Source organism: Phoxinus phoxinus (assembly GCF_949152265.1).
Source record: "Phoxinus phoxinus genome assembly, chromosome: 23".
Classification (NCBI taxonomy): Eukaryota; Metazoa; Chordata; class Actinopteri; order Cypriniformes; family Leuciscidae; genus Phoxinus; species Phoxinus phoxinus.
The window spans coordinates 12,709,860-12,724,152 of record NC_136898.1 but is presented as its reverse complement, the minus strand read 5'-3'; the positions used below and the strand labels follow the sequence as shown (position 1 = coordinate 12,724,152).

The 14,293-nt window shown below is 39.9% G+C and overlaps 1 protein-coding gene across 12 annotated transcripts in view; it reads right to left on the bottom strand.

Moving 5' to 3' along the window:
* auts2a (activator of transcription and developmental regulator AUTS2 a) overlaps positions 1-14,293 on the bottom strand; it is a 331,482-nt gene that overhangs the window by 13,823 nt on the left and 303,366 nt on the right. For all 12 annotated transcript variants that reach the window (XM_079600773.1, XM_079600784.1, XM_079600782.1 and 9 more), the window contains one exon: positions 216-753. In XM_079600773.1, the coding sequence (XP_079456899.1) occupies positions 216-753 (538 nt within the window). The remainder of the gene's footprint in view (positions 1-215; positions 754-14,293) is intronic.

The following is a 14,293-nucleotide window of genomic DNA, read 5'->3' as shown; positions in this document are numbered from 1 at the left end:
CACATACAAACACATACAGACAGGGATTTGAGCCTCATGTTTACTGGAGGATTGATACATTTTACATTCTAATACAGGAATCATGCTGTTCCGCTACAGTATTTAAGAGCGGTGGGCTTAGAACATCTGCTCAATCAGTGTACAGCACATCTGGAGTATAACAGAAACTTCTTGCTAATTTTTAACTTCATTACACTCATTTGTTGCCCACTCACCTCAGGCCGTTAAGGGTAAGGCTGCCACTGTAGGCTGAAATCGGACGTGGGTGGCACCGTGAGGGTGGTCTGTGCTGCACAGGTAGGGTGGGGTTCTGCTGGGCTGGTAGCACTGGTGATGGGGGGTGGTGGTAGATGCCTGGGGTTCGAGATGGCCTTGGGTTAGATGGAGGCTCAGATGGGTCCCGAGGCTGGGGCAGGGGTGCCTGAGAGGGCTTGTGGCTCTGGGTTGGAGGCAGAGTGGTAGCGGGCGTGAGCGGTCTAAGTGGGCGCTCTGGGCAAGGGTGCTGGGTTTGAGCTGGACTTGGGGGCAAGGGTAACCCCCGGTTGGAGGGGGGTGGCTGGAGATGAAGAGGGGTGGGGAGGGGAGGTTTGGAATGGGAAGCGGGCACCAGTGAGGGGGTGGCCGAGGAGAGTTCGCGGGAAGTCTCCTGGCTCTTCTCTTGACTGCGCTCTAGGCCTGACACCTTGGGAATGGCCAGGCCACGCAGCTCCTGGCTGGCATTGGTGGAGAGCGTGTCAATGCTAAAATCTGGAACTGAAGAGACAAGAGAAGTAGAAGTATTGTATCAATGCTAAAATCTGGAACTGAAAAGACAAGAGAAACCACACATGCAAACATATATTGGAGGTAAAGGTCAAAACAAAATCAGATTTGAACTAAATGGAATATAAACTCATAAAACAGCAAGACTTATGCCACAGAAAATTGTTTCAATTTACTTTCAGAGGCAGGTCTTTGTTGCGCTCAGCGTTGATTTTAAGGAGAGACACGCCAGGCAAAAACATAATATTTTTTTTACTGGTCAATTTAGAGATTTTGGGCTATTTGTCTTTGATAACATGTCTTCTTTCAGGCTTGTGGTGAAAAAAAGTCCAAAATACACATTTAGGTCTTTATTTTACTACACTTTGCCTATTTACGTCAGTAGATTTCTCCTAAATTCAACAAAAACTGGCGTTCTAAATCAACATGTTGCTTCGCGATCGCTGTCTGCACCCTGTCATCACACACCGTTGGAAAGCTCTCTCTCTCCTGTACAATGTTGTCGGATCCAAATATGGTCATTTCCTTTTTATCAGCAACCAATCGTTAAAGTACAATGGGGCATTTAACTCTAAAAGTTCTCTGAGCCAGAAATCTCTACTTCAGCAGCACTTACATACACCAAAACTTTCCAGTTGTATTCCTACAAGATTCCAGTATCTATATGCTCAAGGTTTTTTACAAAGGGGTTTGTACATATATCATTCAGATTCTGATTTATACAACATTTTATACCTAAAATGGGGCAATTTTTTTTTTTTATTATGGCTGTTTAATTTTTTTTTCTGATTAATGGAGTGATAAAAAAAGATATTCAAAATCAAAATCCTGTAAAAACCTTTGAGGACTTATGTGTCAACAAAATGAAACAAGAATTTTGAATCTGGCTTTATCCACTGTTCAGATTTCTCTTCTGGGAATATATGCAATTTTAAATATAATATTTAATGTAATATTTAATGAGATAATACCTCATTTGCATATTTAACTATAAATATTCTAAAAACTTGTAATACAAAATATATTCGTCTTAATGTCAGTAATCAACTGGGGAAGTTTCATGTTGATATCTATTAAAAAATGTTTTTTCCCTATTCACCTGGGGTGTCTCCCCTTAAAAGAGCTAAATAAATGTGTAAATCTGCTCTGCCAGATCAAATATGTGTCTACTCATAATCAAATTCAGTGAGTAAAATCATAACATAACATAAAACCATCATGAGGGACAAGAGCCTAAATGCTAATGCACACTGCACCGACAGACACCAACCAACGGCAACAGTCACTAGATTACATTACGCCACTTCTCTGACATACCAATTCTGGAAACATGTTCAGTCAGCGAAAACAAGTGCCGAGCAATGCTAAAAGATGCCAACAGGGGTAACACACTGATCAGACAAAACTAGACGAACGTGTCTGTTGCCATTGGTCGTAAGGTTATGTGAATGCATAATGTCTTTTATTAGGGAAAGGACATAAACTAAGGCAAACCTGACCGGCACACCCAAAACTGCTTTTACAATGAGCCGATATTAGTGTTTTACTGTACATAAGTGCACTCCATGATTGAGAAAGAGAAAGGAAGAGAGAGAGCAACTGTCAACCAAGTATATGTATCCTCTGGGACCAAAAGCTCTTGGGGATCACAGTGCATGCATAACTCTGATTAACTCTCTGTCTGCCTCAGAGGGAACCACATCCCAATGTCTTTTCCATCTCTTCACACCCAGTCTGGCCTCTCCATCGCCCGCAGCAAGGGATGCTGATTGAGTCTGAATCCCATAGGCTTTGGGGATCTTTCTGGAACAGAACCCCCATGGATTGCTGAACCCTCTCTCAAGGGCCTGGGGGCCTCCCAATGCAGTGGCTCATGGGACCCAGCTCAGAGCATAAGGTCCTGGGTATGCAGCTGAGAGGTGGTGTGTGATGCAGACATTAAGGGTCAGCCTGGCCTGCAGCACTCTGCCAGATGAAGATCAATAATCTGGGAGTACAAGGTGCCCCTGGGGAATGGATTTGTGTCAAACATCTGCCATCTGACATGGCGCGAATGCAAGACACAAGTATGCACAAACACTCATGCATATGCATGCATGCAAAAGAACAACGAAATGCACACACAAAACCCGATCATTTCAATGCAACCCTCTACAATGTGAGTGAATCACTTGCAAATGCGACCAAATCTCATGCTAGGGGACTAAAATGTCTTTAATTAGCCAATGGCTAGTAAATTGTACAATTTCACTAGCCTGTGATCCAGTTAAAAAAGGCAAAAAAATGTTTAGTGCAGAAATAATTTGATTTCCTGCTAAGCTTTATGCACCATTCATTGCATGGCTGAGAGCACCCCGTCGCTTTCTAACAAACACGCATAAATGATCACAGAGAGAGGCATACACGTGAACAATTGAGGAAGAAAACACATGTGCAACAGTATATTGGATCTGAGCATTAGCTCTTAAAGTGACAGCAGCCTAATAAACCTGCTGCCATCTGGGTCATTACTGTTAATCAAAGAACAAAAGAAAAAGAATATCACTCATTGATCTTGACTGAAAAAACTTTTGTAACTTTAATAAGGATTAATATATATTTAATTTATAAAAAGAAAACCATGTGTTATTTTCATTTGATTTAAATTTTTTAACTTTGTTCAGTTGCAATTGCTAATTTGCTCTTATTGTATTATTGACTGTATGCGCATTATTTTTATAATAATGTTTGAAATGTATATTATTGTAGTTTATTAGTTAGTTGTTTTTTAGGCTTCTGATTTTTTTCATGGTATTCAGCGATACCCAACCTTACTAACGCATTTAAATGCGGTTGTCACTCCTGAAACTTTAAAGTTTACAGTGGCCATAGGCTACCTCATTTGACCCGGGAAAGCTCACAATACCCTCTGGCTCTGGCAATCTAAGCACACTTTAACAAACAAGGGCAGTTCAGCCTCCCAGCTCAGAAACAAGCTGTCCAGTGGGTGCAATAAGTCACCCTTTATCCTGCCTGAATAACTGGATTTAAGGCGGAGAGGGCTAACAGCACTCAAAGAAAAGCCTTTCGCACTTGTTTGTGTCAGAATGAGGGCTTTTATAAAAGAGTTTTCTTCAGATTATATAGTTCCAGTAGGCAGTCAACGACTGATATGACATGTAAGGACGGACATGCTCTCTTTACTAGACACAAAAGCGTGGGTGCCCATCTCTCTTGCTCTCTTTCCTGCACTGTGGCCTTCCTGTAGAGACTTGATGGAAAATATCCAAAGCTCTTCTAAAAGGCTGAACCACAGAGAGCTCTGCTGTTCCTCCCTCGAGCGACTCTCTCAATGTACTAACATGCCTAAAAAAAACAAGACGAAGAGTGAAAACACTGCTTATTCTTCCCGTAATGAAGACTCCAGGGCCGGCCAGGGAGCGGAGGAGAAGTGTGTTTCTCCTCCCTGGGGAGTTAATTTGTCAAGTTTCCTTGATCCCTGGAAACAAATAAATGCAGCTTTTTCTAGCCTCGCCAAAAAAGAGTGAAGAGAGGTGATTTTTATTCCAAATGGCAGCTGTGGAGGAGGATGTTTATTAAGATGGTAGAACAGACCGGGAGGCAGACTTTGCAAAGTTCTCATCTGATCACACAATGTTTATGTATGTGTGTGTGTGTGTGTGAGCAGGATTAAGGTTTACAAGGCTTCTGGAGCAGTGAGCTTGGGTTAGGTCTCTACGGACAGCAAAACACAGCTCATTATCCCGAGTCCACTCTAAAAGAAACAGCTATATTCAGCTGCTAAAAACCACAGACAGAGCCAGATCTCATACACAACATGTTCAAAAGGGGGAAAACAATAGGAGAAATCACTACCTATTCAGAATTTATATGATGCAGTTAATTTTTTTACATTTTTATTTGCTAAACAAAAATAGCATAAAAAACATTTAACTTGAAATGTTATCTAAAGAATGAAAAAACCCCCCCATCAAATCAAAAAATATTTGACACAATTATAAATGTTTGGCAGTGAATGCTTCTCTTACCACCAAAGAACTTATATATAGAAAGACGGTGCACTCATATTACTATGAATAGGAGAAAGTGCAATGCTAAATATGATGGAATAAATAAATAAAAGAGCCAATACAACGCGCATACACTTTGCTTCTCTCATCTACACAGAAGCAGCAGTTCCCATTTTTGCAAACCATACTACAACAAAAAATATTACCAATGATGAGGGAAATCATTGTGGTGTCCATGAAGATGTGAAAATATAGGCATAAATCTAGCTTACACATTTACCCAAATTATTCAGGCTAATTGTAGTAATGATGGTGTTTGATCAATAGTGGCAAGACATTGGTATATAAGGACATATGATGAAGTGTTTTGTCCGTCAAGAACCAGGAAACAAAATTCTGAAAACTGCAAAATCACCTTTACCATCATGTAAGTTGCGTGCGCCTGGCAAATTTGCTGTTATAATAGCAATCCGCCATGGAACAAGCGCATCTGCTCTTAAAGGGAATGTGAGAGGATGCTCTGATTGGTTTATTGCACGTTAAGCCCAAACCACACCTATGATTAATGAAGCTACTTCAGACCAACCCATTTTAGATTTGCGTCGGGCAAAAGAGTCATTTATCCTGCCAGTATAATAGCAACAGCGCCTGAGATCCGCCCACAAAGTTACTTGCGTTTCGCGTTTGATACTTGCGTTTCAGATCGTTAAAATAGGGCCCTTAGTGTGAAAGTACTCTAAGATAAAGCTGGTATTATTGCCTGTTAGTACAGTTTATCTCTAACAAATTTACAGTTTAAATTCAAAAGCCTTACTAGTGACCTTCTGTACAAAAGCCCAAAACATAAGCAGGACAAGTGATTTATCTGAGGTATAATTAGAAAATACACTGTTTACCATTCTTAAAAAAGTGCTTATATCTAGACAAACCGGTCACTACTTGATTTTAAGCTATGAAGTTCTGCACATTCCTACAAAACACACACACACACACACACACACACACACACACACACACACACACACACACACACACACACACACACACACACACACACACACACACACACACACACACACACACACACACACACACACACACACACACACACACACACACAGTTACTCTAAGTGAGTATAGTGTGCTTTGGATTCTGTATCTCCAAACAAGTTTATGTGCTGTCATTTATAAGTACTTATAGATACTTACAGGGCCCCCCTGGGTGGTATGTGCCAATAGCCAATCCTTCTGGCAAATGCCAGTCATGCTGTTAAGCTGGGCTTCAGGCACCTTGCCACTTCTACATCCCTTCTAACCCGAAATAGCCCCACATACTCCTGTCAAGCTAGAGATGAGGTCTGGGGTTATGGGGCCTTCCTTCAGCACCCCTAGGCCTGTGTTAAACTCTTCCCTTCATTGTAACTGACAGCCCTGCACGTCTTCTCTGCCTGACGGCCGTTTTACTGTCAAATCTGCTGAGCTGAGACTTCAGCCTAGCGGTAAACGCTTAGGAATGGCTATTTGTGATCATTCTGAGCACAAGAGAGGACAGGGGGCTTTACAGAAAGATGATGTAAGTACTTTAGAGGGCAGCTACAAAGCCACAGCTGAAACAATGCAAGCATTCAGCCTCACATCCTCAAGTTTTAGCTGCAACCACAACATAGATTAGCAACATAAACCAGCTCAGACCCAACTAAGACAACAAAAATGGGTTATTCACGAATTAAAACTTACAAATAATCAGATATTAAAACTAGGGATGGGCATTTTCAAAAATATTGCATTTGAATATTCGGGCTCATAAAAATCTAAAATTTGTTTATTTAAATGAGGTTTAACGAAAAAGACGAAAAAGGTGTTTTTTTCCGGTTTTTGTCACCATTTCTGAACAAGCTCATGATTAGGCAATATACACAACAAGTTTACAATATATGTCAAGTTTTCTTTTAGTTTAAAACTTTAAACAATATGTGTAAACGCGCTGCGCTGACAGACGTTTCAGAGACACAGATAATGGTGTGCGACCAAAACATAGTGGTTGCACAAAGTTTCTAAAAGCACTTTGTTTTCTGTTCTTAAACCGGTCTCCCTCAACAAAACTTAAAGGAAGTATATCTCTCAAGATTCACTGCATTTACGTATTTTATTTTTTGAATAATAATTACAGATTGAATATTAAAAAATTCAAATATTTGTGCACACCTCTAATGAAAGAGTACGCATATTTGGCATGCTGTCCGAGGAGAGAAGCTCTGTGTTTTGGCCCGAATCTAGGGTTTCCCCCTGTATCCCTGGCTGTGATAGGAACCAGGCAAGAGTGAGGAGTCGGGGTGGTGGAGGGATGCTGAAAACTGTCAGGAAACAAAGGCGAGTCGGCTACGTATATATATAGGCCTTTTCCCGTGCTGATTGGATAGATAATTTGCACGTGTTCCTCCTGAACTTGTTAATAAAACATAATTTATTACAGTCTTTGAAGGCTCTCATCTCTCATCAGTGACTGAAGAGGGTGTCATGCTGCAATAAAAAGCTTCTGAACTCAACAGCTGATGTGCTCTTTATGCAGTAAGGGTGCACCTGTGCTAGGTATTCAGAAAAGTGGTTTGGAATAAAAACAAGTATAATTGTAAATGTTTTAATAATTTTATTATTATTATTATTATTATTATTTTTAAACCTGGCCTTTTTTGCATCATTGAATTATTTTATTTTTTATCACTGTAAAGAACATCACGAGATGTAATCAATAGTAAAACACTGATTTGAGAGCATGGCTGCAGGTGATGCAATAAAAAGAAACTCCTAGCTCACGCACACCCTAACACGCTATAACATATTTTTAGCAGCACCACAGATGGAAAGCTGATATACTACAGCTTTAACTGAGAGAGAACACTAACACAACCGTGACTGAGATGCTGACAGACTAATCCCAGCTGACACTGGCCATATCTGACCGTGACAAATACAGACCAGAATCATGTCTTTTTTTGGGTTCCTTGCCACTATCAACTTTCGGCTTGTTAAGTTGGTTGAGTTAAGTTGACATTTAATATTTGGCAATATTATTGACAATACACTGACATCTCCAGAGCTTCTTTCTCCAGAGCGGCTTTAGATTATTTTAACTCTTTCCATAAATGATGAGCTTTACACAGTTATAGAAACCAAACTGAATCAACACTGAACTGATTTCAACTGAATAATGACTGTTTACTATTGTCTTTTTAGAGCTGCTTTCCAGCAGAGTTGATTTTTTTGCATCATTGAATTAATTTCCTTTTTATCACTGTAAAGCTGCTTTGAAACAATCTACAGTAGTCAACATTTGAAGTGGATCAAAAAAGTAAATCAAAGTTGTCCTAAGACAAAAATAGTATTGTTCAAAATGCATGTATAACTTTAATGAAAGGTTTTGATCCACTTCAAATGTTGACCACTGTAATTGTAATAAGTGCTATATAAATAAACGTGACGACATGAAAGAACAAAAATAATAAAAATGATTTTAGTATTGAATTGATTAGATTTTGGCCCTTGTGAGCTTCTCACATTTGTTATGAAGTTGCTACCCTTGGTTAATGGTGTACTATTAATATCAGCAACTACATCAGCCAAATATTGCGAAAGTTATATTTATTTACACTTTACTGGAAGGAGATCACCGTGGTTGCTAATCGAGCCAAGCTCACAGCCATAATCAATCACTGTAATGACAGACAGGCCAATTTGCCTCTTAACCTTTGGGCTGAAATAACATACACTCAGGCAGGCTGCTGACCCAGGAGTCTTCATTACGGATTCAGGACCCTATCTTTCACCCGGCGCAATGCAGTGCCAAGCGCGACGCAAGTATTTTTTGCTAGTTTCAGTCCGACCCAGTTATCATTTTCACGTCCTGCGCCACGTTGTTTAAATAGCATATGCATTTGCGCCCATTTGTGCGCCCATGGGCGTGCTGGTCTGAAAACGAGGTGTGTTTCAGGCGCATTGTTGGCGCGTTGCTATTTTGAGGCAACATAAATAGACTGCGCCATTGACCAACGGAAACCTGGTCTAAAGTCAATGGCGCAATATTTTTATTTATTTTTTAAAGAGTGTGTTAGTAATGTGCGCCCATTGGCGGGGGTTACAGCGCGCGTACACTCAGCTTATTAAACACACAGGCATGCACAGCAGCACACAAACATGCCAAATATTTTAAATAAAAGGATTACAATGTAAAAGATTATTATTGTGTACATAAAGACATGGTGGAATCTGGCTTGTCCCGTAGATGGTCTGCTTGCGCACTTTTACCTCGTGCACGAGCAGTTCCGTTTGCGCTCTGGAGACGCGTTCGGTCTTTCCACTATCAAATTCCTTCATGTAAATAGCGAATCCGCCATGGTGCGAGCTTAACTGGCATTTAAAGGGAATGAGAGATGAGACTCTGATTGGTTTAATGCACGTAAATCCCAAAACACACCCATTACTCATTAAGAGAATAGGGACAACCCTTTTAGACCATGGGGCACGCCAACCATTTTCCCCGTCGTTAAGTGGATTTGGACACGCCCTAAGTGAACTTGCGCCCTGTGCTTTAGACCATGCGCTAAATAGGACCCTCAGTATCAAAGTAAGCTCAATTTCTAAATTGGTCAATGACTGACCTGTACCTGTCAGTACAGGTACAGATACAACCTTTCTCTGACTGTGTAATGGACCAATCAGAGCATGTTTTTAAGTAGATGAGTTTCATGGTTATCATGTGAGATCATGAATACTTCATGTCAGCGATAATCTAAAAGAGGAAATCAACTACATACAGTATCACAAGAGACAAACAAACTAAACCCAACATGCCATTCTGAGCATACACGACAGCAGATGTCTAGTTGTTTATATTGGACACCCATTTAGTGTCACAATTCACTCTCCACTCAACACCTTGTGCTGTGTTTGTTGCTTTTATGGATGTGTGTGAATTGTGTGATTGTTCAGCTCAGTGGATATGTGAGGGTTCGTCTCCCACAGATGGCTAAGGTGATAACTACTGCTGCCGCTGTTTAAAGCTGGTCAATCTGCTGTAATTACTGTGATTAACACAGAGATGTTTTTCTAAGCACTAGTGACAGACACACTGCTCCCCGGGGCCCTGTAAACAAACACACACACACACACACACACACACACACACACACACACACACACACACACACACACACACACACACACACACACACACACACACACACACACACACACACACACACACACACACACACACACACACACACACACACACACACACACACACACACTACTGTCAGCTCAATCTCACACACACCTTATTCACTCCGTCACACATCGCTTTTCACTGCCTCTGCTCGAATCTGGCAAGCTCCTGCTGTTGTTAATTAACTTCCTTTCTGTCTCTGTTGAGCACTTGTTTTTTTAGCACCCTTATGAATGTCTGTTAGATATCATTCATTTCTTAATGTATCATACTTGTGATTAGTCAATCTGAACATGCCTATGATGCCCACAAATACAGCCTAGACGAGCATCTCACCAGGTTTTGAAACATATCATCTGTCTTTCTCAAACTGCCATGGCAGATCTATATTTCAGAGTATGATAAGGAGTTAGTCTGTGTGTGTGACTGGTAGACTGGCAGATATATTTCTTCCATGGTGAGGACAGTGTTGATCCCTCTGAGAACAAATCTCTATATATCCCTGAGGACTGAAATCATGTGCACACATTGAAACCAGAGAATGCTCTGACAGCAACTGGGAATGTTACACATACACACAGTGCCCTGAAGGGTGTTAACACAATTGTTGCAAACGTATCTAGTCACTCAAGGAAAGAGGCATAACTCAGTCTCTTTTCAACGGTCACTGTAGACCTTAGTCTGTGTATAATCCATTTTTAATTTGACCCTGGATGAAAATAAGGCTCAGGAACAGAAGTACAGACCACTGATATCACTGCCACACAGACTCTTGACTTATGTTAACCAATAGCCAAATAGCTTTGTTTTAGCGAACTTGGTCTGACTTCACTGTGAATTGGTAGGATTTTTTTTATGATCCAATCAATTCACATTGGATACACTCAAGTCCTGCTCTTTATTGAATATCCTATTTCACTTAGAAATACAGTACATCACATTATGGAAGTAAAATGGGTTGCAAACAGCAATTCACATTCACTTTAAATCTCTGCATAATGTGTAATTTACAATAGGCATATGTTTTATTTTCCTTATAAAATTGTGTATAAAACTGTTTATCAAAGACTGACACACAGGTACACAAGATAATGATATAATGAGCAGATTTTACTTCTGTCCATCATACCCTCTTTAATTTAAATCGACCATTTACTCTGACTAAAATACACAATTATAGCTCTCTAATTTGTTTTGAAAAAATGGAAATTATTACATCTGACTGTAAAATTCAGATGATACAGCTGTTCAAAGAGCAGCTGCAGTGATGGTGAACACTAATGTAAACATGCCGGAACATAGACAAAACACCAGCAGCACAGTCAGAAAGAGACAAAGAGGTGATGAGGGAGTCAAAGTCCTGTCTATTAACACTACACCTTCCTTTTTTAGCTGCACATGTTCTGTCAGCTAGCATAACATTTTAAGTTTTTTAAAGTTATATTTAAAGGTGAAATCTGCAAGATTTTTTGGATCATATTCACTGAAACCGACACTCCGACATAACAACATAAATAAGAGCAGGTTTTAGAAAAAAACCCGCACATCTACCTCCTCCTAGAGCCTGTTATTTGTTTTGCAAAAATCCACCACTCCCGGTTCTTCTGGTCCAATCAGCACAGGGCTGTGTGAGTCAATCACAGTTCGTGCACATGCCACAGATCCCCCCTCCCCCCTTGCACAAGTTACAATATCACATGCACACACCTGAAGTTCGCAGGTGTGTTGGATTGTACGAAGCGTGATGGCGGAGAGAAAAAGTGCACACGCACTGACGAGTTCGCGAACTCGATCGGAGGGTGCTCGGTGGTAGTGGGGGAGGGGCACGAGAGTTGTAAACATGAAGTCCCCTCAATCTACCAGACTTGCCGACTGCAGCTTTAAGTGTCACACCGCTCCGCTTCGCTCACATGCTCTGGTGTGTGGCCTATACATGCGTGCATGTGGGGTAGAGGTGCGATATTCGAATAATTATTGAATAATACCCAGCGATCTTCAAATATTATTTTGCTCGAAATGCCCATCCCTAGTAACTTCACTTTGGAAATATAACTTTTTCAAATTTTGAGTCAAGAATTAAGATGCAAAAAACCCTCCATATTTAGCTAGAAGCAGATGTTAATTTCACCCTGTCTAGACATCTTACAGACATTCTCTGTTAAACAAACCCTCTCACCTTTCTGAAAAGCAGGTACCTAATACTTCGGGTAAAACTTGGTATGACTGTAAATATTAGCAGCTAGTAAAGCAGCCATGAAAGTCGGCATCCACTGAGAAACCAAACCTGAACGGAGTCTCCCTGTGACCTTGTAGTCATCAAATATTTTAATAGAGGACACAAGATAATTATGTCGAACAGATGCCCACTGTAAAAAGTGAGACAGTTGTGGTAAGATCCTGTTGCAGTCACAGCGTTCAAAGTACACACACACTTTCACAGATGACAAGCACACCATAACTGGCATGTAACTATTCAACAAAAAGGATTAGAGGACACCTGTTTACTGTCAGTAACCAAATGGAACGGAAATCAAGAGTCTTTCCATCACCTTAACTCCTTGTGCTATTTCAGTGATTCATAAACTAATGAAGTAGCTCTAAACTCAGTATGACAAAGAAACACACCAGCAGAGATTACACACACACACACACACACACACACACACACACACACACACACACACACACACACACACACACACACACACACACACACACACACACACACACACACACACACACACACACACACACACACACACACACACACACACACACACACACAACTAGCAGGTCCACCTGCTGCTTGTGATTGCTGTTTTGTCATGTGCAGTGGTTGAATGACACACACAGCTTTATTTGGTCACCAGTGGTGAGTGGTTTAACCCAGTGGATTGTGCCATAGTGTTTAAGAAGGTGAGAACAGTGTCTGGCTGTGTCCTAATTCAAAGGCTGCATCTTTCAAAGGACTCGTACTTCAAAGGCCACGCTTTCGAAGGCCGCGAAGGTCATACCGAACAATGTTAAATGAGACGGTCTAGCCTACGGAGGACTGTTCTTGTCGGCTAGCAACTGTGACAGCTGCTGTTGATGAGTGACAGTACTGTTTGTAGTAGACTTTTTTGAAAGTTATATTAAACTGTCTGAAAACAAAACAGGGTTCACAAACTGTCTAAGTATGTTCATCATTGTCCATTCTGTATATAAAGTTACAATATTCTGTATATAAAGTATAATGCGGGAAATTCACGCAAACATTGATTTACTTTAGCATGTAGATTGTATGAGTAAGTGAATGAATCCACACAGAGTATAAAATCAAATAAATCAATTTTAAAACTTTCTCTGAGTGAGTGAAGAACAGCATGAGTGTTCAGCGGTGCTGCGTCCTTCTCTCTATCTCTCTCTCAAAATGGGTTGCACAAGGCAAGCTTAAGACGGCGATACTACACTCTCGTGTTTAGGATTCGTGACATTACGGAATTGTCACTTGCACAAACGATGATCATCATCACGTCTTTTTAAGTCTTACCAGTTTAAACATTCAAGCGTTTTTAAACAATTCAGTACCCGCGCTCTCTGAGAGATGTTTTTCTCTGCATGCATACATACAGTAATGCCGCCTCACAAACACCAGTAACAAAAGTAATTTTTCACGGATTATATCGCTTTCACTTGAAAAAAACGCACAATTGTGTCAAAATGCCGATCTTGGTGAGTATCCTCGTAAACAGTCGGTTATTTCTTAAATAAGCATAAAACACATATGAACACAGTAATGGATCCATGCACTAGCTCTTCTGACAGCAGACATGTTTCATTATCTTTTTTTTGTCAAAACAACAAAAGATAGCTTTAATTGTAAGGAATCAGGATTAATAGCCTATGTATTTAATTTAGTCAGGACTTAAAGACTATCCAGTGTTATTTTACATTTACTTTAAAATGTATTTATGCAGTTTCTGTATTTCTGAATTTCTGAAAAACCCAAAAACTTTTCTCTTTACTTCTCTGTATTTGTATCTTTATTCTATTGTAGTTATATGTATCTACATTTTTATCTACAAAAAACTAAAAAACTAAAAAAACTATTTCAATTTGCGATGTATTATTTATATAAGTAATACAAATCATGTATTACTTATATAAATTAATTATAAAAGTAAAAAAAATAAAATAAGTTTTGATAACTAAAAAATACAGTACTAATATTTGCCTATATTAATATGATTTAAATATATCAGGAATACCTACTACTAACTATTTTAAAGTGTGTATTTGTGTGCATATTAATAAGTGA